Source organism: Cervus elaphus, chromosome 22 (assembly GCF_910594005.1).
Source record: "Cervus elaphus chromosome 22, mCerEla1.1, whole genome shotgun sequence".
NCBI lineage: Eukaryota > Metazoa > Chordata > Mammalia > Artiodactyla > Cervidae > Cervus > Cervus elaphus.
Window position 1 is genome coordinate 5739934 of NC_057836.1, and position 24412 is coordinate 5764345.

General features: G+C 49.3%; 1 protein-coding gene across 1 annotated transcript in view; it reads left to right on the top strand.

The window, feature by feature from the left end:
- EFCAB6 (EF-hand calcium binding domain 6) overlaps positions 1-24412 on the top strand; it is a 248362-nt gene that overhangs the window by 137008 nt on the left and 86942 nt on the right. The window contains exons 18-19 of the mRNA XM_043882452.1: positions 18516-18630; positions 20888-21021. Coding sequence (XP_043738387.1) covers positions 18516-18630; positions 20888-21021 — 249 coding nt within the window. The remainder of the gene's footprint in view (positions 1-18515; positions 18631-20887; positions 21022-24412) is intronic.

Here is a 24412-nt window from a genome sequence, read left to right on the forward strand (position 1 = left end):
GGGCAAAGGCTTGAGCCAGGGAAGTCTTTCTTTTTTAAAGGGCTTTTTTGGAAGCTCCTCAGACTTAACATTTTGTTGTAATATATCATAAGCTTCCACTTACATATATGTGTGTGTGTATATATATATATATATATATATATATACACATACAGACTTTTTGGCTGGGTACATTACTACCTCCAGGAAAAGCAAGGTCCTGTTCCTATGGGAGAAGGAGAGAATACACATCAGGCAGGCAAAGACAGCAGTCTCTGTCATCCTTTCTCTCGGTAAACGTTGTGAGGGTGCCTGTTCCATACTTGGAATAGGACTGAGGCACATGGGGAACATGGATAAAGCAGAAGTTTCATTGCTTGGGACTAGTGACCCATGGGGAACATAAAATGACTAAACACCCAAGGACACATAAGTCAAGATTAGTCTAATTGAGTAATTAGACTAATTGAGCTATTCCATCCATCAGGAATTTGAGGGCAGCTTTACAATTCTGGTTCCCCATAATTGGCTGTTCCTAATGGGAAATTGTTATTCTTCATCCTCAGTAAATACACTGAACATCGTTCAGCACACTGTTATTCTTAGTCCCATTTCTGGAGTCCCAGCAGAGGCCCCGGCGACAGACACAGGCTGCAGAACTCATCAGCCGACACACACAGAGCCCCCAAGACATGGATTAGGGAAGCCAGAGTCTGTAACAGCCCAGCCCAGTGTCTCAGATTCTTAGCAGCCTCGGCCCCTTACTTCTGCACCTTCCTGAAGGCGAGGACATCTTACCTTGCTTAGCAGGAGGTGAGCTTCCTCACTTCCTCCTAGCAGAGTAGCTTAAGCCCTTTGGGTGCTGGTCACACTCACATATCTGGGGAATGGGTACCCACCCCACTCACTGCCATCAATTCCTAATCCCACACAGTCTTCTCCGGCTAGGGACAGGGACCCTGATTAGATTAAACCTAGCCCCACAAACACCCTTGAGCATCTCTTGGCTGTTCCTTACCACTTCCTAATCTGACACATGTTTCAAGGGGGTGAACCAGTGGTGTGCTGAGGTCCCGCACATCTTCAGTTTTGTTGCTCCAAGCTCCGTACACCATCAAAAGTCTGTATTTATTTCTCTATTTTCCAGCAATAACTCTCTTGACAGATGCCAAACCTGGAGCCTCTGGGCATCTGGCCGTGCCCAAATTGGCCAGTTCCTCCAGGGCCGGGCAGCTGCAGGCCCTCAGTGCCGATGGACCACACCTCTAGGGCTTTGTTTTTGCCTCTGTGTTCTCAGGGTCTTCCTCCCTGTTGGGCCTTTGTGTCTTAAGTTGGGAGACTTGCATCATCCTTTTTTAAGTTTTCAGTTCAGGTCATTAGACTCCAGCCCTGGCCCATTCCAGAGATCAGCACGTGTCTGGAAGGGGAAGCCAGGCATGCTCTGAGCCTGTCCCCCCACGTCTCCAGCTTCGCCACTCCAGCACCACATAACTAGTGAACGCTCTGCTGGAGTGGCTCTCTGTCTGGCCCAAACCTATTTCTCAGTCCAAAGTCTACTCCCAAGAGGCGTCAGCTGTTCCCAGGGGAAATGCAATTGCCTAGTCTCAGTTTGACACTGAAAATGTGAAAGTGAAAGTCGCTCAGTTGTGTCAGGCTCTGAATACTGAAGTGGGTAGCGTTTCCCTTCTCCAGGGGATCTTCCCAACCCAGAGATCAAACCCAGGTCTCCTGCATTGCGGGCAGATTCTTTACCAGCTAAGCCACAAGGGAAGCCCAAGAATACTGGAGTGGGTAGCCTATCCCCTCTCCAGCGGATCTTCCTGACCCAGGAATTGAACTGTGGTCTCCTGCACTGCAGGCAGATTCTTTACCAACTGAGCTATCAGGGAAGCCTTTGAGGCTGAAAGGTGAGTCCTTTCCACCTTGGGATTTTGGTTCCTTGAAACCTCATGGCTTTTTCAGCTTTCTGATACCTTTTTATAATTTTTACTTGATTTTTTTCTTAATTATTTTCATGGGGAATATTTGCTTGCTGTGAATTACTTCATCCTACCCAAATGCAGAAGTTGAGGTCTGTCAGTTTTCTCTTTTCGAAGTAACAACTTTATTTGACTTGTTATTTTCCTCTTCTATATTTGTTTTATAGTTCTTTATTTCTGCTGTTAGCTCTATTATTTTCTTCCTTCCACCTGCTAGGGATTTAGTTTGCTTTTCTTTTTCTAACTTCTGGAGATAGAATGTTAGATCATTGCTCTCCAGCCTTTATCTCTCTAATGTGTGAGCTGATGGCTGTCCATGGTCCTCTGGGTGCAGGCTTAGCTGCATAGTACAGGTTTCGTATACTGTGTTTTCATTGTCATTCGGTTCAACATATTTTATAATTTCCATTGTGATTTCTTCTTTTCCCCAATTGCTTACTGTTTAATTTCCACACAGTTGGTATTTTCTAGTTTATCTCTTATTATTGATTTTAAAACTGATTCCACCGTGATCAGAGAACAGATTTTAAAGTCTATACACATCGAGCCGACAGTCCTCTGCTTCAACAGCTGAGCTATCAAAGGGTGTGATTTCAAAGTATAAATCACTTCAACTGACCCTTCTAAATATGCTGAGGCTCGGATTATGACCCACTATAGAGACAATTTTGGTAAATGTCCCAGAAGCACTTGAAAAGAATGTGTACTCCATCATGGACCTTTAGTTTTCTAAGTAGGCCAATTAAGTTGATTTTATTGTATTTTTCAGAACTTCTGTCTCCTTATCAAATTTTTGCCTGCTCATCCCGTTAGCTATTGAGAGGAATGTGTTGAAGCCTCCCAACTGATGGTGGATTTGTTTAGTGAGATCCTTTCTAGTTCTGTTGATTGTTGCCTTATTCACTTTGAAGCTAAATTTTTGGGTACACATAGACTCAGAATTGCTGAAGCTTCCTGTGGATTGTCTTCTTTATCATTATGACATGACTCTCTTGATCCAGAGTGATGCTACTTGCCTTCAAGTCTATTTTAGACTGATAATAATATGGTTACTTCAGGTTTCTTTTGATTCATGTTAGCATAGCATATTTTTTCCTATCCTTTTACCTCAAATTTTCTGGGTGCTTATATTTAAATTGTCTCACATGGACAGCATATAGCTGATATTTTAAAAAACAGACTGTGACAGCCTTAGTCTTGTACTTGCAGTAGTCACTTCATTTTACATTTAATTACTGATAGAGTTGATTTTACTAGAGCAATACTCCAGGATTCTTGCCTGGGAAATCCCGTGGACAGAGGAGCCTGGTGGATACAGTTCATGGGGTCACAGAGAGTTGGACATGACTAAGCACATAAGCACACAGAGTTGATTTTATATCTGTGAATATCATCTTACTATTTTTTTTTTCTATTTGACCCAGCTGTTTCATGTATTCTTTTCTTTCCTTTCTTGCCTTCTTTTAGATTATTTAGCTGTTTCTACCATTCCACTTTCCCCTCTGTCAGCCTATGGGTGTGTATGTCCTTCTGTAAGTCTTTAGAAGCTGCCCGAGAGATTTGATATGAATCCTTGTCTTATTGTATGTACTTAAATATGTTGTTATTTTTACCACTTCTCTAGCAATGCTAAATATAAAAATAATTTCATTCACCCCTTCCTAGCTTTTATGTTACTATTGTCATGCATTTAAATTTTACTTCAATGCTGAATCCCATGGGACACTATTTTTATGGTAAATAAGATATCATATGTATCTGCATGTTTACCCTTGCTATTTCTTTCCATCTTATATTTTTGTATGCTTGCGCCTGGACTAATTTTTTCAGTTAATTTATTATTATTATTTTTAGCTGGACTGGATCTTCGTTGCTGTGCATGGGCTTTCTCTAGTCGCAGCGAGCAGGGCCTTCTCTCTAGTCGCGGTGCTTGGGCCTCTCGTTGTGGAGCATGAGCTCCAGGGCACGCAGGCTTCAGTGATTGTGGTACACAGGCTTAGTTGCCCTGCAGCGTGTGGAACACTCCAACAACAAAACCAACCAACCAACCAAAAAAAAAAAACAACTCCCTTCTAGCATGTAGTCCTCAAAGTTTTTTAGAAAAGGCAGAGGAACTAGAGATCAAATTGCCAACATCTGTTGGATCATTGAAAAAGCAAGAGAGTTCCAGAAAAACATCTACTTCTGCTTTATTGATCATGCCAAAGCCTTTGACTGTGTCGGTCACAACAAACTGTGGAAAATTCTTCAAGAGGTGGGAATACCAGACCACCTGACCTACCTCCTGAGAAATCTGTGTGCAGGTCAAGAAGCAACAGTTAGAACTGGACATGGAACAACAGACTGGTTCCAAATAGGAAAAGGAGTACGTCAAGACAGTATATTGTCACCCTGCTTATTTAACTTATATGCAGAGCACATCATGAGAAATGCTGGGCTGGAGGAAGCACAAGCTGGAATCAAGATTGCCGGGAGAAATACCAATAACCTCAGATATGCAGATGACACCACCCTTATGGCAGAAAGTGAAGAGGAACTAAAGAGCCTCTTGATGGAAGTGAGAGAGGAGAGTGAAAAAGTTGGCTTAAAGCTCAACATTCAGAAAACTAAGATCATGGCATCTGGTCCCATCACTTCATGGCAAATAGATGGGGAAACAATAGAAACAGTGACAGACTTTAGTTTTTTGGGCTCCAAAATCACTGCAGATGGTGATTGCAGCCATGAAATTAAAAGACACTTGCTCCTTGGAAGAAAAGCTATGACTAACCTAGACAGCATAGTAAAAAGCAGAGACATCATTACTTTGCCAACAAAGGTCTGTCTAGTCAAGGCTATGGTTTTTCCAGTAGTCGTGTATGGATGTGAGAGTTGGACTATAAAGAAAGCTGAGCACTGAAGAATTGATGCTTTTGAACTGTGGTTGGAGAAGACTTTTGAGAGTCCCTTGAACAGCAAGGAGATCCAACCAGTCTATCCCAAAGGAGATCAGTCCTGAATATTCATTGGAAGGACTGATGCTGAAACTCCAATACTTTGGCCACCTAATGCAAAAAACTGACTCCTTGGAAAAGATCCTGATGCTGGGAAAGATTGAAGGCAGGAGGAGAAGGGGACAACAGAGGATGAGATGGTTGAATGGCATCACCGACTCAATGGACATGAGTTTGAGCAACCTCCGGGAGTTGATGATGAACAGGGAGGCCTGGCGTGTTGCGGTCCATGGGGTGTGGTCCATGGGGTTGCAAAGAGTCAGACGCAACTGAGCGACTGAACGGAACTGAACTGATGCCTGTGTGCTGTCATTCCAGTCGTGTCCGACTCTTTGTGACCCCATGGACTGTAGCCCGCCAGGCTCCTCTGTCCATGGGACTCTCTAGGCAAGAATACTGGAGTGGGTTGCCATTTCCTAACCAGGGGATCCTCCTGACCCAGGGATTGAACATGCCTCTCCTGTGTCTCCTGCTTTAGTAGGTGGATTCTTTATTACTGAGCCACTGGGGAAGCTCTTTTAACTCAGAGCATGGGCTATTCTTTGAGCCCTCATCCCTGAAAAGTCCTGAACTCCATCTAACCTTAGTTTCCTCAGGACTCAAAAAGGTGACCAAAAAAAAAAAAAAAGTCCCTTTAGCTTTTCTGAGGTTTTCTGCTTTGATTCCTTAGCCTTCTGTCAATCCCCACCCCATGGCTTCTGAGTTCAGCAAGTGCCTCGAGGGGAAAACTGACAGTGTCAGGGTCCGTTTTCTGTTTTCCCTTCTCACCGGGAAACTGAAAAGTCAAGTCTCTGATTCTGGTCTCTGCAGTCCCGCGAGCTCTGCTCGTTTCTCTCTCTGCTGGTAGTGACCGCCTGCCTGGGCCTTCAGCCCCGACCCTGAACCCTGGCTCTGCTCCCAGAATGGGTCCGTGACCTCCTTCCCTCCCGAGTCCTGAGTTTCCCCCTCCACTCCGCCTGCTGTCCCTGTGAGCCCTTGTCGTCTCAGCAGCTGTCTGTCTGTCAAACGGATGTTTTGCTGTCTTTTGTCTGGCTTTCTGTTTGTTCTCAGTGGAAGCAAAGACCTGCAAGTTGAACACCGACCCTTCCCTTTTTGATGGGCATTTGCTTCTTTTTCTCTCTTTTTCCCTCTTTAAACAGTCGTTCTTTATGTATCTCTGTGTACCGATGCTTTCATCTCTATGGAACGGATTCCCTGGGGTAGGATTGCTTGGTCTGAGATAACGTATATTTTGTTTTAACACGTCTTGTCTGTGTGCTTTAAAAAAAAATAATGCTGTAGCATTTCATACTTCTAACAGCTGTGTATGAGAGTATCTTTTTCTCTAACCCCTGTTATATAGCATTTTAGCTCTTTCTAGTTTTTGCTGGTCTGATAGTTGTAAAGTGATTGCTCAGTTTAAATTTGCATTCGTTTCTGTGACTACCAGTGAATGTAGGCTTCTTCTGAGGTTTTTTCCCTTTGCTCTTGGATTTGTTCTTCGGGGAATTGTCCATTCACATTCTTTGCCCTCTTGTCAACTTAGAAGAGGTTTGCAATAGACATCATTATTTACCCGTTTCCATAAGAAGCCCGGGACCCCACTTCACCCACATCCTCTAGATTGTCACCCCTGGGACTTCCTCCCTAAAAGGCTCTGAGTCTCTCATAATCTGACCCCAGCCTGTACCCTGCCCCACCCCCGCCTCTGCCCTCACCCCTGCGCCCCCCGCCCCGCCCCCGGCTACCATTGCTCTTCCCTAACACTCTTGTTTGCATCAGCTCCAGCCTGGTTCTCTCCCTCAGCCCCCTGCAGCCCTGCCCTCCTCCCTGGGGTGGACCTGCTACTTGGGCAGTCATCTGTGTCCTTTTTATTCTCTGCCCTGTCCCAAGCGTCTGAAACAGGGCGCAGCATAAAATAAGTACTCAGTATTTTCGGAATGAACCCAATCAATTTTGGAGCATTGGAGAATTGCGTTTGAAAACACTGTCTACGGCCATACCACCCTGTATGCACCCGATCTCATCTCAAAGGCTGACTCTGAGCCACACTCAAAGTCTCAAAGTGAAAAGCTTTGAGTCAAAGCTCAGTCATGTCCGACTCTTTGAGTGCATGGACTTCTCCAGGCCAGCATCCTGGAGTAGGTGCCGGGAGTCAAACCCCAGCTCCGTTGCTTGACAGCTGTGTGACCCTGGGCAGAGCTCTCTGGGCCTCGGTTTCCTTGCCTGTCAGTGGAGATCGTTTCAGTAGCTTCATTGGAGGACAGTCTGTGTGTCGGTCGCTCAGTCGTGCCAGACCCTGCGACCCCATGGACTACAGCCCACCAGGCTCCTCGGTCCATGGGATTTTCCAGGCAAGGATATTAGAGTGGTTGTCCATTTCCTTCTCCAGGGATTGTAGGATAGTGATAAGGATTAAATGAGCCAATACGTGTGTAGTAGTTTCCTAGGAATTTGTAACAAATTACCACAAACTGGGTGGCTTGAACCACAGAAATCTCTTCTCTCACAGCGCTGGGGCCAGAAACCTGAAATCCAGGCGTCGCAGAGTCCTGCCGCCTGCCGTGGTTTATTTATATGAGGACCCTTCCCTGCCGACTCTGGCTTCCAGCCTTGCTGGCTTGGCGGTCCTCGGCTGTCCTCGGCTTGCTCAGCTGCCCTCACTCTGGCCTCTGGCCTCTTCCTTGTGTCTTATCTCCACCTGTGTTGTCCTCGCTCTGTGTCCAGAGTCCCTTCTTCTTAGAAGGACTTCAGTCCTTGGACTTGGGCTCACCCCTAATCCAGTATGTGCATGCGTGCCTGCTCAGTCATTCAGCCATGTCTGACCCTTTGCGACCCCATGGACTGTAGCCCACCAGGCTCCTCTGTCCATGGAGTTTTCCAAGCAAGAATACTGGAGTGGGTTGCCATTCCCTCCTCCAGGGGATCTTCCCAACCCAAGGATCAAACCTGCGTCTCCTGCATCGGCAGAGGGATTCTTTACCGCTGAGCTTTCTGGGAAGCCCAATCCAGTATGACCTCATGGGAACTTGATTACATATGCAAAGACCTTGTTTTCATTAAAGGTCACATATGCGGCGAAACTGGGTTAGGATTTAAGCATATCTTTCTGGGGACACAACCGACTCAATACAATAGGTTAACCCTTTCAGTAGAGCCTGGCACCCGAGGAAAGGGTTTTGATATTTTGTTTACCTTTGTGTTCCTGATGGCTTGAAGTAGGTGTCTCCCAATAGCTCTTGAATTAATTAATAATGTATTAGCTCTTTGTCTTCTTCACTACAAATATATTTATAAAATCTATCATTTGTCTCTTTGTTTTATTATATCTTTTGCCATTAAAGTGTTTTAAGATTTTTGTAGAACCCAATATATCTATCTTCCATTCTTTTTTCCTCTTTTCTTTTATTTAAGATAAATTCTAGGTTTCTAGTCTTGCTTAATAAGTTTCCATTCTTCCCCAGTCCCTCCGGGTCTCCCTCTCATACTATACAGATAATCTAGACTTTCTTGCAAGAATTTTTTACTGCTTTATTTTTTAAACATGAATGCCTAATCCATATGGAGTTAATTTTTTTGTACTGTGTAAAATGAGGCTCTTCTATATTTTCCCTTTGTCGTTTGTGAAATTCTCATTATACTAGGGCATACATCTGAAAATTCCCATTTTGATGCACAATTCTATACATCTTTTTCTATATCAATGTAATTTTTTTATTTTAGTAAAACAGATCTTTCCTTATTTTTTCTCCTTCTTATATTTTCTTGGCTACTCTCAAGCCAGATTTATATCTTTCCATATAAATTCTATCCATAAAGAGTTACCTCCCAAATGCGTTATTAAGATCATAATTGGACTTGCGTTAAGTTTATATGTTAAAAATGTATCTGCTTTTGAAATTGAGAAGGGAGAAATAATTTCAGACACGCACAGAGGAGAGCGTGGCCGCCCAGTGGCAGCTTCTCCCTCCACCTTGACCTTGTTCTCGGCTTTGAGCCCTGTGGTATGTGTTCACTTGCCCTTTGAACAACAGACGTGATTCCAGGACTTAAGAACAGTCTCCTCTGAAGGAGGAATGGCTTGTCCGCTTTCAACTGCAGTCTTCACAGATTGTTACTAAAGTACTGGGTTCATTTGCCCATGGAACGGGCTAAGATTTTACATGTGTGCGAAAAAAGCAGTCCAGGTTCTGGGGGCTTGCCTCCAAGGTTAGACATGTCGGTCCATTTGCACATCACCCCGGGACTGTCCTGGATGCTGAAAGCTGTGAGGTCACCTTGTCCCTTATTCTCCTTTCACAGTTTCTGAAGGTTGCATTCAGGCTCAGCGTTTTTGTCACTCTGAGCCTTTTAAACACAATTTTAGTCCTGTTGTTCTAGGGGGATGATATAGTTTAAAAAACTCCACTAAACCAAATTATATTGTCACTATTTTCATTGTCCTCATCACGCCTTCAGCAGGAAAGGAAAGAAAAAGCCCCACTGTTTTATAGCTTGGTGACTGTGGCTATCCAACCCTCAGTGTGTCTTGAAGGTCCAGAAGATGAGTGGGTAGATTGTTTTTGGAAGCATTTTCAGCACCATCACCCATGGGTCATGTGGAACTGGATCAGGTGGACCAGAGAGATCTCGCCTGAGGGCTAAGAGTGTCTAGATTTGAGAGAGTGGTTGGATTGTGATAGTGGTATCTTTCTAGAGGTCACAGCATTGCCACCAAACATACAGGATCCCATAGACTCAAGGAGCTGGAAAGGACCTCAGAATTCACGCACTTGCTGTCCTTCACCCGCTCGTAATTTCCCTCCCTCTCTGCTCTCCAGTACCTCAGGGGATACTTACCCGGTGGTGCTGGACTCGGAGTGTGGCAGAAACAGCCTGAGCAGCAGCTGTGGGTCCAGCGTGGCCTTGGGCTCCAGTGATCGGCTGTTAGAAGAGCTTCCCCAGGGCAGCTGCTGTCCCATCCGCCTGGTCCCCAGAGTGAATGCACGTGAAACGGGCCTACAGCAGCCCTGCGGGCTGAACCAGGAGCCTCCCGCCAAGGCCGTCTTGTGTGAGCCAAACTGCGCTTGACCCGCAGACCCACTGGTTCAAGGACAAATGTTTGTTTTGTCACTGGCCACCACATTTGGGATGATTGTTATGTGGTAGCTGGCTCATAGAGCCTCTGTCCCTGCTGTCAACCTGCCCCAAACATATGGGCCACAAAGCCTCGGGGAGCACCCAGACCCAGTCTCAGCCATGTCCTCCGCCGACTGCCGGGCAGCTTGTTGGAGCGGGGAGTGGTACACTTCCTGTCATTCGTGGAGCCCGAGCCTCAACTGTGAGTCCGGACTCAGCCACGGCGCTGGGCTTTTGTCACTGGTTACCGAACATCCCTGGGCCGTACCCCCGCTGGAGTTATTTGGGTGTCTTTGTGCTCAAGCCCATCCCCAGGGACAGGTGCTGGTGTCTCTGGGCTCCAGGCTCCTTATCTGTAAGTGAGCCTGTCAATGCCGCAGCTGACATGCTCCAGGCTCTCCCCCCGAGGAGTCAGGAGACGGTGATGTCTTGTGGTGTCAGGCCGACACACGTTCAAGCCTTTGCTTCACCACTCACAGCCGGGTCTTTCTGGCAAACGGTTGTTTTTGCTTAGCCTTCCTAAACTTTGATCGCCTCCTTTATAAGGTGGACTTGGCCACATTTCTGTTGAGGAGCTGTTGCTCTGCTTAAAAAAGGGTAGTGTGTGGAAGTCACTTAGTAACATGACCGAACCTAGTAGCTCTCCAGTGAGGTTCTCTTTCTCGGTGACACTTATGAAGCGTCCCTTACCTCCTGGAGTCGTGTTTGCTGCTCTGAAGTCAGCCCTGGGCCTTGTCGTCAGGCCATTAAGGCTGGGACTGTGTGCTCGAGATGCTCCCCAGCTTCAAATCCCACTTCTGAGTCCCTGTCTCCGGAACAGTCCCTGCCATCAGTGTCCTCACACAAGGACACTGCGATGCTCCACACCCTGGGAGCATCCTTCATTCTTCACAGTATTCCTGTCACTTAAGACACTGAAAGGAAACCCCATCACTTGAACTGCACTCGTAACAGGCAACGGCCTCTCGAACTGACTGCACCGTGGCCTGTGCAGGTGATAGCACCATGACTGCCTCTCATGTGGGTTTGCATCCGCTGTGAACACCCTGCCTGCTGGGGCCACACGGACAGCCAGACTGTGTGCCTGAATATTCGCGGAAACATTTGCCGAAAGAATTTCAGCTTTCTATCCGAGTACACATCTGTTTTGAAAGTTCTGTACTCTTTTCCGGCCTTGGTGCTCTAATCCCTCATAGCAGATTTGCATGTGATCAGGTCGCCTTGATGACTGAATTCTCTGATTATTTCTGCCCTCTGATGACTGAGGCAGCTAAGAGTCGGGAGGGGCTGGAAGAGCGGGTATTCCTGGGATAGGGAATTGAGGGTGGGGAGATGGAGTAAGTCTGAAATTCTAGAGAAGACTTTTTTTTTTCTTTTTTTGGCCTGTTTCATTTTGACTATGAATGTGTATGTCAAGAAATAGAAGTAATATTATTCTTAAAAAGAAAACCCAGAACCCTCATTGGTTCTTTCACAAGTAACAGGTGGGAGAATCTCCAGGTGGGGAGGGATGGCTGAACAGGCAGTCTCCAGGTGCGTGCACCTGACTTCTCCCTTCGCTTCGCGTCTTGGCCTCTAAGTCTCTGGCTCCTGTGTAAGCCGGAGTGTAAGCACGAGCCTTTCCCTTGGTTCCCCAGACTGACAGTTTGCAAAGAGAACATGATCAAGTGCAGGGTTAAGGGAGGAACAATAAAGACCATGGCCGACCCGGCACCAGAGCCATGCACCTTCCTAAGGGTGAAGCTTCTGTAGTTCAGGTCTCAAGGACAAGTACAACCTTGCAGTTCTAAGCCCGCCTCCCTTTCCTCCTGCTTCCTTGTGTCCGCCTCCCGGGACAATGTCTTCTTGTCCTGCCTAGCAGTATTCTGGATAGTCTAGCTACTGCCTAGCCAAGGCTAGATGACCACTTGCCACTCATATCTGCCTCACGTGGACTCTCTCACATCAGGCGCAAGATTCACCCAGACCTGCAGTAGGAGTTGGGCTTCCCAAGTAGCACTAGTGGTAAAAGAACCCACCTGCCAATGCAGGAGACATAAGAGATGTGGGTTCAGTCCCTGGGTCAGGAAGATCCCCTGGAGAAGGGCATGACAACCCACTCCAGTATTCTTGCCTGGAAAATTCCATAGACAGAGGAGTCTGGTGGGCTATAGTCCACTGGGGTCGCAAAGAATTGGACACAAATGAAGCAACGTAGCCCGTAGTAGAAGTTGGAAGAGCGTTCAGCGTTCTGTTACACTGATGTCCCTGCCTCTTCTTGTCATTCAGCATTTACTGAGCACCTACTGTATGCTCTTGGGGTACATAGGTGGAAAAGAAGTAATTTCTTTTCTGGTAATTTCTGGTAATTTCTCCATCCAACAGTCATTTATTTGTCGAGTGCCTGCCATATGTTAGGTCCCATATGAAGGACTGTTTACAATAGAAGCAAGCAGAGGACTATGGATGCTCAGAAAAGAGCATTATCACTGCAGCTGGGTAGATGGGAAGGCGGCTGGGAAGACGTTTGCTGTGCTGGCCTAGCTGTGATCTAAGGATGTGCTTGCAAGACCATCCAAGCGAGCATCACGGGCATTCTGCTTCTCATGTGAGTGAATCAGCTGCTACTAGACCAACTTTCCTAGAGACATCAGCTGTGAACACCGGACAATGTTAAACAAGTCAGTAAATTAATGAATAAATAACTGAATGAAGTACCCGAAGGCCTTAGAGAATGAAACTAAGCAACCAGATTCTGGAGAGGAGTCAACTCTTGGAAATGGAAATAGCATGGGGAAATGTTCCCATGTTTTCAGCTTCTCACCCGAGTGAAGGCTGAAGTTGGTGCCACATGAGGTAGATAAAATGCTGATGGAAAACCAGCAGCCTTTCCAGCCTGAAGAAGGAGAGAGCGGAGGGAGGTCTGAGTGACTGATGCCACTGGGAAATACAGGGAGGTTTCTGTACGGGACAGAGCCCAAACGTGGATGCTTTAAGCTGGGGTTTTCCAGGCAAGAGTACTGGAGTGGGTTGCCATTTCCTACTCCGTCTTTTTATAAATTCTGCCCAAATTCTGGCTGACCCTGACGATACAAAAGCAGGGCAGGCTGCTAGGAGCCTAGCTCAGGATAAAAGAGCCACGCTGAGATTTAAACTGCTATCCAGCAGACGGAGTCTAACCAAGTCCACTGTGTCCTCAAACAGGTCAACAAAATGTAACAGGATCCAGAATCTCCACACACCATAGCATTCATAATGTCCAGGAAGCCCACCCAATCTTATTCAACATACGGAGAAATAGGGAAGTATGACCTTTCTCAAAAGCAAAGACTCTGAGATGATCCAGATGTTAGACTTAGCACTTGAAATTTTTAACCATTAAAACTATGCTCAGTCATGCAAAGGAAAGTATACTCATAATGAGTGAAAACGTAGGAAATCTCAGCAGAGAAGTAGAATTTATGAAAAAAGCCAATGGATGTTCTAGACCTAAAGAATAAAATATCTGAAATTAAAATTCACCAAGAAAAATTTACCAGATGGGCTTAGCCACAGAATGGAGATAACAAGAGGAAGAGTCAGAGAACTTGAAGACACATCAACAGAAGTTACACAAACTGAAGAAGAGAAAAGGAAAAGATTTGAAAAGAAAAAGAGCAGTGCCTGAGGGATGTGTGAAACCACATCAGGTCTCGCATGGGTATAAGTGGAGTCACAGAAGGAAGAAGACATATGTGGAGAAATAATGGCTGAAATTTCCCGATTTTTGTTGAAAAGTTTACATGTGTAAATTCAAGAAACACAGAAAACCCCCAGTACAATAAATACAAAGAAAAAAATCATAGATAAACTGAAAACCAAAATCAAAGAGATAAACCTCAAAGCAGCATGTGAAAGATGGCACGGTAAAAGGGGAACAATGATTTGAATCACCAGCACCTCTTATCAGAAATGACGGTGGCCAGAGAACAGTGGGACAGAAACTTTATCCTGCTAAAAGGAAAGCAGAAACTAAAACAAACAGAAACCCCTCACCCCAGAATTTACATCCAGGGCAAGTCCCCTTTAAGAATGAAGCTGTTTTCAGATGAAAAAGCAAAGATCATTCATTGCAAACAGGTCTTCACTCTGAGAAGTGCTAAAGGAAGTTCTCCGGACTGAAGGAATTCGATGCTGTAGATGGAGACTCAGGCGTTCACGAAGGAAGATAAAACATGGGAAATGGTCCGATTTTACTATTCAGTTAAATATAAGAGGCTATTGTTTCTCACTTAAAAATGAATTTGAGTGCTTAAAGCAGACATTTTAACATTGTCTTGTAAGGCGTAGATGTGAAAAAAATGAGAGCTCCGGCTTGAAGGACGGGGCAGCGTAGGAATCTCATGGTTGCAAGATTCCCACCTTTCAGGTGACAAGCTTCAGTATTACTAAATAGACTGTGAGAAATTAAGGTTGTCTCTTCTACCCCCTAGATTCAGCCACCACAGAGGCGATGCCCCAGTCACAGCCAATAAGTATTCCTCACACAGAGACTCGTGGAGTTTTCCCCAAAGCGAACGACGCTTTGCAGGAGCGGGACTTGGAGAGACTGAATCACTCAGTCACCGTCCAATGACTGGGCACCTTCCCGGGCACCCCTGTCTTCACCAGGAGAGCCCAGCAAGGGTTCCTCGAATGGTGGTGAGCACTCCTGTGCAAGAACCAGTCCACGACCAAAGTGATGTCCCAGGAATGGCGGAAGTGACGATTCGGAGAATCAGAACGTGCCGGTCACAGTTTGTACTTCTTTGAGGAACTTTCCTAAAGAAAACCCCTCCTAGAAAAGACAAAAGGACAAGACTTCAGTGGTTAAACACTTCACAGTCGGTTTTATAAATGTTGCTGTTTAGCCCTACATTGTGTTATAAATCGCCTCCACGGGCTGTGATAAATCTAGTTGATTGGTGACCCTATTCATCTCAGAAATGAGTGGCGCAAGGGTAGGCTTGAGAGATGCGCGTGTCGGTGAAGACCTTGGGGCCTCTCTGGGGACTGCGCTCCTGGGCACTGCATTCTTGGTGGCGCGCTGTGCCCGTTGGGGATGGCACGTCTGCCACCTCAGGACAGGCTGCCTAAGGCACGCCCAGCCTCCCCGGGCTTCTCACCCCTCCAGGCTGTGGAAACATTTGCCTACAGACATTTTCTTACCATCCATTACATATGTTTTTATGAAAGGACTGAGCAGGAGGAATTTGCAATGAATAATTCATGTGTAATTGTTTTGAAAATATAGTTATTTTTTTTTCAAAGAGAGCCACCGACCTCTCCATTTCAGAGCCCCCACTGCTGCTGCCTGGGTGCCCGTGCGAAAGCCACGGGAGGGCTGTCTAAACGCTTGCCCATCCCGAGCTGGGACAGACTCCCACACAGAGTGGGGCGGGCGGGTGTATGCGCAGATGGCGCAGAGCCGCCGGAGTCCCCAGCCACGCACTCTGCCCAGGTCCCCAGGTGGGCCCTCGGGGTAGTCTGGGCATCCAGCGCTGAGCCCCCAGGCAACACTGCAGCACCCGCACCCCCGCCCCTGCTCCCAATCCTGCACCAAGCCGGACCCGCAGCCTGTTTGCGTCAACACACACACAAGCCCAGCCACAGCCAGGGCCTGACCAGCTGGGCAGGCGCAAACACAGCGCGCCGCAGTCACGTTCAGCTCATTACTCACATAGACGGCCAGAGATGCCCGCTCCCGGGTCCTGGCCCACACGCCGGGAAGGGCGGCCCAAAGCAGGAGCTGGTGGCGGCCCTACTGCTGAGTACCTTGGTGCTGCCAAGGGGGGTTATATTTTACAGCTCTAGCCTGCGGGGGCCGGGGCAGAAAGCACCACCTGTCAGCCCCGGGAACCGAGGAGAATCTGTCTCCTGACGGCCTCCTGGGACATGGGGAATGGCAGGTGGCCTCGTAGCCACTCGTTGGCGGCTTCCTCCTCTCTGGTGTCCCCAGGGCATCACAAGGTGTCCTGCAGAGATCCAAATTAGCCTTTGCCTATTGGTCTGTTTGGATCCGTGTGAGGGTGCCAGTGCCCCACAGAAGAGCCCTTCCCCCACTTCCTACTGTCATTTCCTATCCATTTCCACCTGTTCTCTTCTCTGTCTGGAGGCCAGTGACCTTGTTCCAACAGTGGCTTTGATCATAGCAGTTAAGAAGAAGAACTGAGTTTGGATCCCAGGTTTGTCCCTACCTAATCATGTGTCTGGGGAAACTCTTATAGCCTCAGTTGCTGCATCTTTAAAATGGAGTTAGTAAGAGTGCTTTTCTCACAGCTTAAGTGAGCTATTAATACCTGTAGAGATCTCAGGACAATGCCTGGAATGTAATAGGCATGGTTGTTCAGTCGCTCAGTCATGTCTGACCCTTTTCGACCCCGTAGACTGCAGCACACCAGGCTTCCTTGTCCTTCGCTGTCTCCCAGAGCTTGCTCATGCTCATGTCCATTGAGTTGGTGATGCCATCCAACCATCTCATCCTCTGTTGTCCCTTTCTCCTCCTGTCTTCAGTCTTTCCCAATGAGTCAGCTCTTCACATCAGGTGGCCAAAGTATTGGAGCTTTAGCTTCAGCATCAGTCCTTCCAGTGAATATTCAGGACTGATCTCCTTTAGGATGGACTGGTTGGATCTCCTTGCAGTCCAAGGGACTCTCAAGAGTCTTCTCCAACACCACAGTTCAAAAGCATCAATTTTTCGATGCTCAGCTTTCTTTATGGTCTGACTCCCACATTCATACATGACTACTGGAAAAACCATAGCTTTGACTATATAGACATTTGTTGGCAAGGTAATGTCTCTGCTTTTTAATATGCTGTCTAGGTTGGTCATAGCTTTTCTTCCAAGGAGCAAGCGTCTTAATTTCATGGCTGCAATCACCACCTGCAGTGATTTTGGAGCCCCCAAAATTAAAGTCTGTCACTGTTTCCATTGTTTCCCCATCTATTTGCCATGAAGTGGTGGGACCAGATGCCATGATCTTAGTTTTCTGAATGTTGAGTTTTAAGTCAGCTGTTTCACTCTCCTCTTTTACCTTTATCAAGAGGCTCTTTAGTTCCTCTTCACTTTCTGCCATAAGGGTGGTGTCATCTGCATACCTGACGTTACTGATAAGCACTGCTAGATCATGATGATGGTGATGGTGGTGATGGTGATGAGGGTGATGGTGGTGATGTTGAGGATGATGGTGATGATGATGGTGGTGATGGTGATGGTGGTGAGGATGGCTTCTATCTCATCCCATCCTCCTGCTCCCTCCCCCCCCCATTCAGCTTCCTCCACAGAATGCTGTCCGTGTAGCACTGACCCCACTAATCCTCTGCTCTCTACCTACTCTGGCTTCCTGTGCCACCATAACCCCTGATCAGCACCACGTTAATGGCTGGTCTGTGTGTTCCCCACCCCGCAACACTCAGGCAGAGCCTTTATTAACCCATCTCCATACAGCCTTCCTGCGTCTGTCCTGGGAGAGTCCAGTCATCCTGGGTATCTTTGGTCCTTAGATGCACAGACACATTTTGAATTATGATTCAGTGTCCATTTCTGGAAAGAAAGCCATATTTTCTCATTTAAATTGTGAAACTTTGTGAGAGTCAGAGGTGCTGTCTTCTGTCCCACTTCTGTTCTGCCCAGCATCCCTTCAGGGGTGTTCACCTCCAGGCAAGTAGCTGGGTCCAGGTTGTTGACTAACTGGCCCTTGGCAAAGGGCTGCCAACGTCACCTGCCCCTGGAACAGCCCAGACCATCAGTCCCTCCCGGGCAGAGTCATCTCGGGGATTCTGCGTCCGTCTGCAGTGCAGGGAACTATGTTTTCTCAGCTGCCGCCCCCCCAGCTCCACCCACCCCACACCCAAAACAGAGACCGTAGGTCAACAGTAGGTTATGTGTGGTGGAGTGAAGGGACCCTGGGTAACTTTCAGCGAGTGGATCACAAAAGGCGAGGAAAATGGGTGGTCCATGGATCCCCCACAAAAAGCATAGTAACTTACAGTTTAAACTGGACCGTGATGAAACTCCGATCAGAATTCTAGTTTTCCCTCCTCAAATTGCCTTGCTTGACTCTGTGTTTCCTAGCACGTATGTGAATATATATAAACCTAACTTTTGAAGCTTGAAAGCCGCTGCCATCACAGCAAATGTGAATTTGGACACCTGGACGGCACGGCCAGTGACAAGGTTCGCAGCAGTGCCTGCAGCCTGCGTGCCGGGTTGACCAAAGCCAGGTTGGGCCGGGTTGGGTGCCCGCCTGCACCTCTGTTCTCTCGCTCAACAAACCAGCCTTGCCCAGGGCCCCAGCCCCAGGACACCTGGCCCCGCCCGTGGGAACCTGGGGGGTGGGAGCAAACACGTAACAACCAGGCCGGCCCGCAGAGGCTGTGGTGATGAGCTCGTCGCGGGGCTGGAGGGCTCAGCCAGCAAAGACCCGAAACCACCTAACAGCCTTTCCCCCTCACTTGTCTTCCTCGTCAGGTCCTAGAAGATAATGGAATGCCCATGGATGACGATCAGTACGCTCTGTTGACCACAAAATTAGGATATAAGAAAGAAGGGATGAGTTATCTTGATTTTGCAGCGGGATTCGAAGGTAGCTAACAGCCAAGCACGAACCGCCTCCCACCCGGGGCCCCACGGGTCTTTCCGCATGGGGCCCCAAGGCCGCTGGGGTTGAAGTAGTGTGAGCTGAGATGTGGAAACCATGTGCGTCCTGAGACTGAAACAGACATTCTTGTTTAATTTTATCCGTGTTTCGGCCTTTTTTTTTTTTTACCCCCACTCAGCTGCACTGTGAGTGCTGAATTTTGTCTGGCAGAGCCTTCTACAAATAGTTAAGAGCACAAACGGTTTCTAAAATTGACTCCCAAGCCTGTGCTCCTCCAATCACACCTCGTGTCCTCTGAGGTTTTCCTCCTAAAAGTAGCTGCTGGTTATCTGTCCTCAGAGCCACCTGTGCACCAGCGGGGACCGTGTCCCTCCTGGACCCAGAGGCCCTGAAAGACTCAGCGACCTGGCCCAGATCAGCCGGCCCCGGGCCCTCCCCTCCCCCTGCCCGCGGGGTTGCCAAGGGACTCCTGCTCACAGCGCAGTCTGCTCAGCGCCCGGTCCTCCCATTTGCCCCTTGTGGCTGCTCTCCCAGCCACACACCCGGCAGACGGACAAGCAGCACCCAGCCTCCCGCTTCTCAGATCTGTAGTCTCTCCCCTCCCCCGTCTCCACTCTTACTGAAGTTTAGAAAAAGCTGCAGAAATCCCGTGTGTATATCCACGGGTCCACAGATATATGAAAGCACTGCAGGCTGGACAGGGCAGAACCCAGACCGCTACTTGCATTGTGCTGCTCTCCCCCGGGTTGGCCTGGGTGATGACTGAATAGTGCAGTGGGTCTCGCTCGAGGAGCTGGCAGCTGTGACTCCTCACCAGGAAAGAGGAAGGTCCCATCCAGCCCCCCCACCACCAGATTTCATTTGCTGATTCTAAAGGAGAGAGGTCCCGCAATCCCCCACCCCAAAGACAACAGGAGAAGCTGTGGAATTTGGGGATTTTGACGCTTTCTTTGGCTATATGCTTTGACCTTTTTGAGGCAATAAAAAGAAGAGAAAGAAACCCACATTTACCTTAGTGAGTGCTTCCGGTGCCCCGGTGCATCCTTCACTGAGGCGAGGAAATTGGAGGCCTAGGGTGAGCAGTGACTTCCCGAGGTCCCAGGGCAGGGGGCCTGTCACGAGCGGGCACCTCGCCCTGCAGCTTCCTCCCTTCCCTCTCTCCCCCACTCCTCTGTCCCCCATCGGTACCCCCAACACATGGCCAGATGCTGGAGGTGGGGAGATGGAGGCTCCAGGCCATGGGGGTGGGAGTGGGCAAGGCAGAGGGGATCAGGCACCAGAGGGAGGTGTTATCCGCCGGGCGTAGCAAACCCGGGGTGGGGAGGCCACTCCAGACCCAGGTGCAGGTGAGGCAGAGGCCAGGTTCAAGGCTGGACTAAAGGACGTCCATAGTTCCGGAGGCCCTGCCTGCCATTCATTCCCCAGACCATATCAGGGAGCGGGGGTTAATAGCATGTGTAGAGAGTCACATCCTAAACCAAGTCCTACTTTGCAGCCTGCCTTTAGAGAAGGCCACATTCAAGTCATTGCAACCTGAGGGAAATGGGCTGGTTTTTAAGTGGAGGTTTTACTCCCTTCCACTGTTTCAGGGAGGAGAGAGATGGCCTCATTGATTCATCAACCAGCTGGGCTCTGGAAGCTGGCGGGCCTGGGTTAGCGGCCTGTGAACTCTGTGACCTCGGGGAAGTTGGACCCCTGTGTCCTTGTCTGTAGAATGGGCATAGTAATAGTTCTCCTTGTGCATAAACCAGGCTCAAGGAGAGACTCTGCCTCTTAGGGCCGTGGAAAGGGCCAAGGTTTGTCCAGAAGGTGTCCGGAGGCCTCCAGTCTAACATCCAGCACAGAGGTGGGCAGGACCTGCCTGGTGACTGAGTTACATGTTCCTGCGTTTAGGACCTGATTCTGCGAAACAGAACGGGCAGGAATCCTCCTTCTCTGCCTCCGGTAACGAAGGGGTAGACAGGCAGGATGTGGTCCCTGCCCTGGAGCAAGGACGGAGGAGCCAGATGCAGAAACGTGCCAAGCGAGAGGGTGGCCCCAATGGTCTGAGGACAAGCTCTTCTCGTGGTGACAGGGACATTTCTAAGATCAGAACAGAGTTCACGCCATGTTCCGTCACAGAGTCGTAGTACCGTCGAGAGTTCTAGCAGGACTGGGGACGGAAGAAGTTAAGTAAGGCGTTGAGATAGAAGTAAAGAGGCGCGCCCACCACTAACAGAAGCCTCCTGATTCGCTGTTTCAGATCCTAAGATGAACGGGCCAGAAGTGACCCCACCCCAGACTCCAGTTCTTCCCAAAGGTGACGTGGACAGCTACTTTGTCACTGCTGAAGAGTGCCTGAGACAGTTCCCCCGGCGACTGAAGGAATTCTTCCGGGTAAATCACGACCTCCCTGCTGCCTGCCTTTTGTGGACCCAGCCCCCGCCCCGCCTCCTCACTGTTCAGCCACAGCAGGAATGAGCCCTGCGCCCCAGCCCTTCTCAGAGCTCTGCTTCCTAGACTCAGGCTTGCCCCTCCTCCCCTCCTGGGGAAGGGGCTAAACTCTGCGATCCCCTCCCCTCCCCAGGCCCTTCCTTGCTGACACTGCTAGGCCTGCCTTCTGCCCCTCAGAGGCGTTGGAGAAGTAAGGAGACCCTCCTCACAAGACAGGGAGGGGTGGGAAGGGTCACAACAACCCGAGTTACAGCGAATTTAGGACCCTTTCAACCATCCTATCCACTCCTCTCCTGCACTCACCAAACAAGCTTTGTGCACTTCCACGTCATAAGCTGGACTCTCTGCTGAAAGCTGGGGCTGGAAGCTGGGAGCCCTGCTCAGGGAGCTCAGTGCAGCCCGAGACAGACGGTAAACAGACAATTCAGACACATCGCGACTGGCTGTCATAAAGGGGCTGGTTCTGTGCTATGGGGGCACAAGGGAAACAGCCACTAAGGAGGGCTTCCTGGAGGAGGTGACCCCCAAACAGAAGCTTAAACCCTCAGCATGTGCTGGCCAGAAAAAGAAAGGAGTGAAAAATAGAAGAGCAGGCTTACTCAAGGCGGGTGGCAGGCGGGTCATGAGCTTTCAGGAAAGCTCCCAGCCCTGCATGACTGAGGCGGGGGTTGATGCAGAAGTTGTAATGGATAAGACGGGGAAAATAGCAGCCATTCAAACACAGAGGCAGGGGCAGAATGACCTCAACTATTTTTGTGTTGAGAAGTAAAAGAGGATCATTAAGTAGGAAAGAAGATCAATTTGATAAACCGACCATTGAGCTTCAAAATGGGGCAGAGGGTTGAGGAAGTTAGAATGTTTCCTCACCAGGGTGAGGAGGCCCCAGGGTGAGGAGACGCCAGGGTGAGGAGACCCCAGGGTGTGGAGACCCCGGGGCATGGAGACCCCAGGGTGAGGAGACCCCAGGGTGAGGAGACCCGGGTTGAGGAGACCTTAGGGTGAGGAGACCCCAGGGTGAGGAGACGCCAGGGTGAGGAGACCCCGGGGCGTGGAGACCCCAGGGTGAGGAGACCCCAGGGTGAGGAGACCCCGGGGTGAGGAGACGCCAGGGTGAGGAGACCCCCAGGGTGAGGAGACGCCAGGGTGAGGAGACCCCGGGGTGTGGAGACCACGGGGCGTGGAGATCCTGGGGCATGGAGACCCCGGGGTGAGGAGACCCTGGGGTGAGGAGACGCCAGGGTGAGGAGACCCCAGGGTGACGAGACCTTAGGGTGAGGAGACCCCAGGGTGAGGAGACGCCAGGGTGAGGAGACCCCAGGGTGACAAGACCCTAGGGTGAGGAGACCCTGGGGCGTGGAGTCACCGAGGTGTGGAAACCCCAGAGTGTGTAGGATCAAACACCTCAGCAGAGGAAACGATGTTGGGGCCAGGGGAGGGGAGGTGGAGCCAGCCCCCGGGAGCAGGGCAGCCCGTCTCCTGTGCCTGAAACATCCTCCCGGCACGGATTGCCAATTGGAGGTTCATTTTGATTACTACCGAGCTCCCATTTTACAATAGACACACTTACGATTGTCTAGCTCAGATCTGCAGGATGGTTCTAACTTTGACTGATGGCCTAGTCATCAGACCATGCATCCTCATAAGCAGACAGGGAGACGGGTTCGTCCTCATCAGTTAACCCCGTGTGGTGCCCAGCCTAGAAGAACACGGAGCAGGCAGGTGTCCCTGTGGGGTGGAGAGCCTGCTTCTCTGAAGAAGGGGAGCCTGGCAAGAGGCAGAGAGGACAGAGGGGGAAGTCGAGGCACTGGGTCAAGCAGTCCCTCGTGCTGGTCAGCCGGACCCTGAGAGCCCGTCACCTGCCACCCCACCAGTGGAAACCCAGACCCCTGTTCTGGCCCCTCCCCACGGTCTGCTGTCGCTCATCTTTCCCAGTGGGGAAGAGAGTGGGGACACAGAGTAGCCAAGCTCCTTGCTGGCACCTGCCTTTATTATCCATGAAGCTTGGTTACAGCACACATGTGTCCTATGTTTCCTAAGAGGGTCTCAATTTTAAATAATTAACTGATAAATTGATTTAATAAATGTTCACCAATGCCCACTCCATCCTGCAAGGAACTTATAACCTAGTGGGTGAGACAAGCGAACCCCTAATTGCCAGGGTATGCATGATACAGACTCAGATGTCGGTTCCATCCAGGACCCTGGTGGGTGCTCATTGCCCTCACGGGTGTATATAAATGGAACAGAGCATGTCTTGATGGTTAACTGGGAAGGTCCAGTCACTTTATTTCCTTTCTTGAGTTCCTATTTGTGAGAAATTCTTGAATCTCTCTCTCCATCAATAATGAAAAATCTATCTTATATTAGTTGAAAATGCTGTTAATCCTGCTGCTGCTAATTGCTCAGTGATCTGTAACCAGATGAGTGGATCTCGGTGCAGGTGCGTCCATGCACAGCAGCAAAGCTAAGCAAGGCGGCCTCACCCTCCAGGCCAGGCCAGAGACCACGAACAGTGGAAGGGAACAATTAGCAAGCAAGGGGCATCTCCCCTCCCTGACTGGTGGGGAAAGCAGGCACCAAGACCCCCTTGGTGACCTGGGGTCGTGACCTGGGCACAGGTTCCCATGGCCCTTGTGGGCTCACCTTCCACCTCACCCTCTAGACAGGGTCTGTGTAGGTTCAGGCACATGTCCGTGGATTCATGTATGTTTTAAAAACAAAAGGACCAAGCCCCCCTCTGCCCCGCACCACACACAAATAGGGTCTTCATACGTATGCTTCGGCCACCGCATTTTTCGCTTTACCATCTGTCTTGAATGCCTGACCCTGCAGGGTGGTCTCCACACATTGGTCTGCTCAGGGCGGCCCCTTTCTCTCAGAATGAGCCAGAGTCCTGCCTGATTGGCTGTAGCCCCTTTCTGACCCATCTCGACCCCCCTGACCCTGGGTCACGCTCCGGCCAGCGCCCTTCCTCCCCGTGTCCTTGCATATTCTGCTTATTCGCCCGGACTGTGGTCTGAGCAGCTGAAAGAAGGTGCTGCCACTTCTTGAGCTGGAAGGCCCTGGAGGACAAGCCGGGGGCCGGGAGTTTGATTTTGGCCTTGCTCATTCTGACATCCAAGGGGAGATGCTGCAAAGCCTTTGGAGATGTGCATTTGGATGCTGTGGGAGGGCTGGGATCTGCGACGTGGAGGGAGTCCGTGGCAGAGAGAGGCCCGTGGTCCCAGTGGGCAGTGCCCTGGGGATGAGGCTGCTGGATGGTGGCAACTCTGAGAGGCAGGGGCAGCCCTGGATGTCAGCTCCCACTGTATTTAACATAGTGATTGTGCACGTT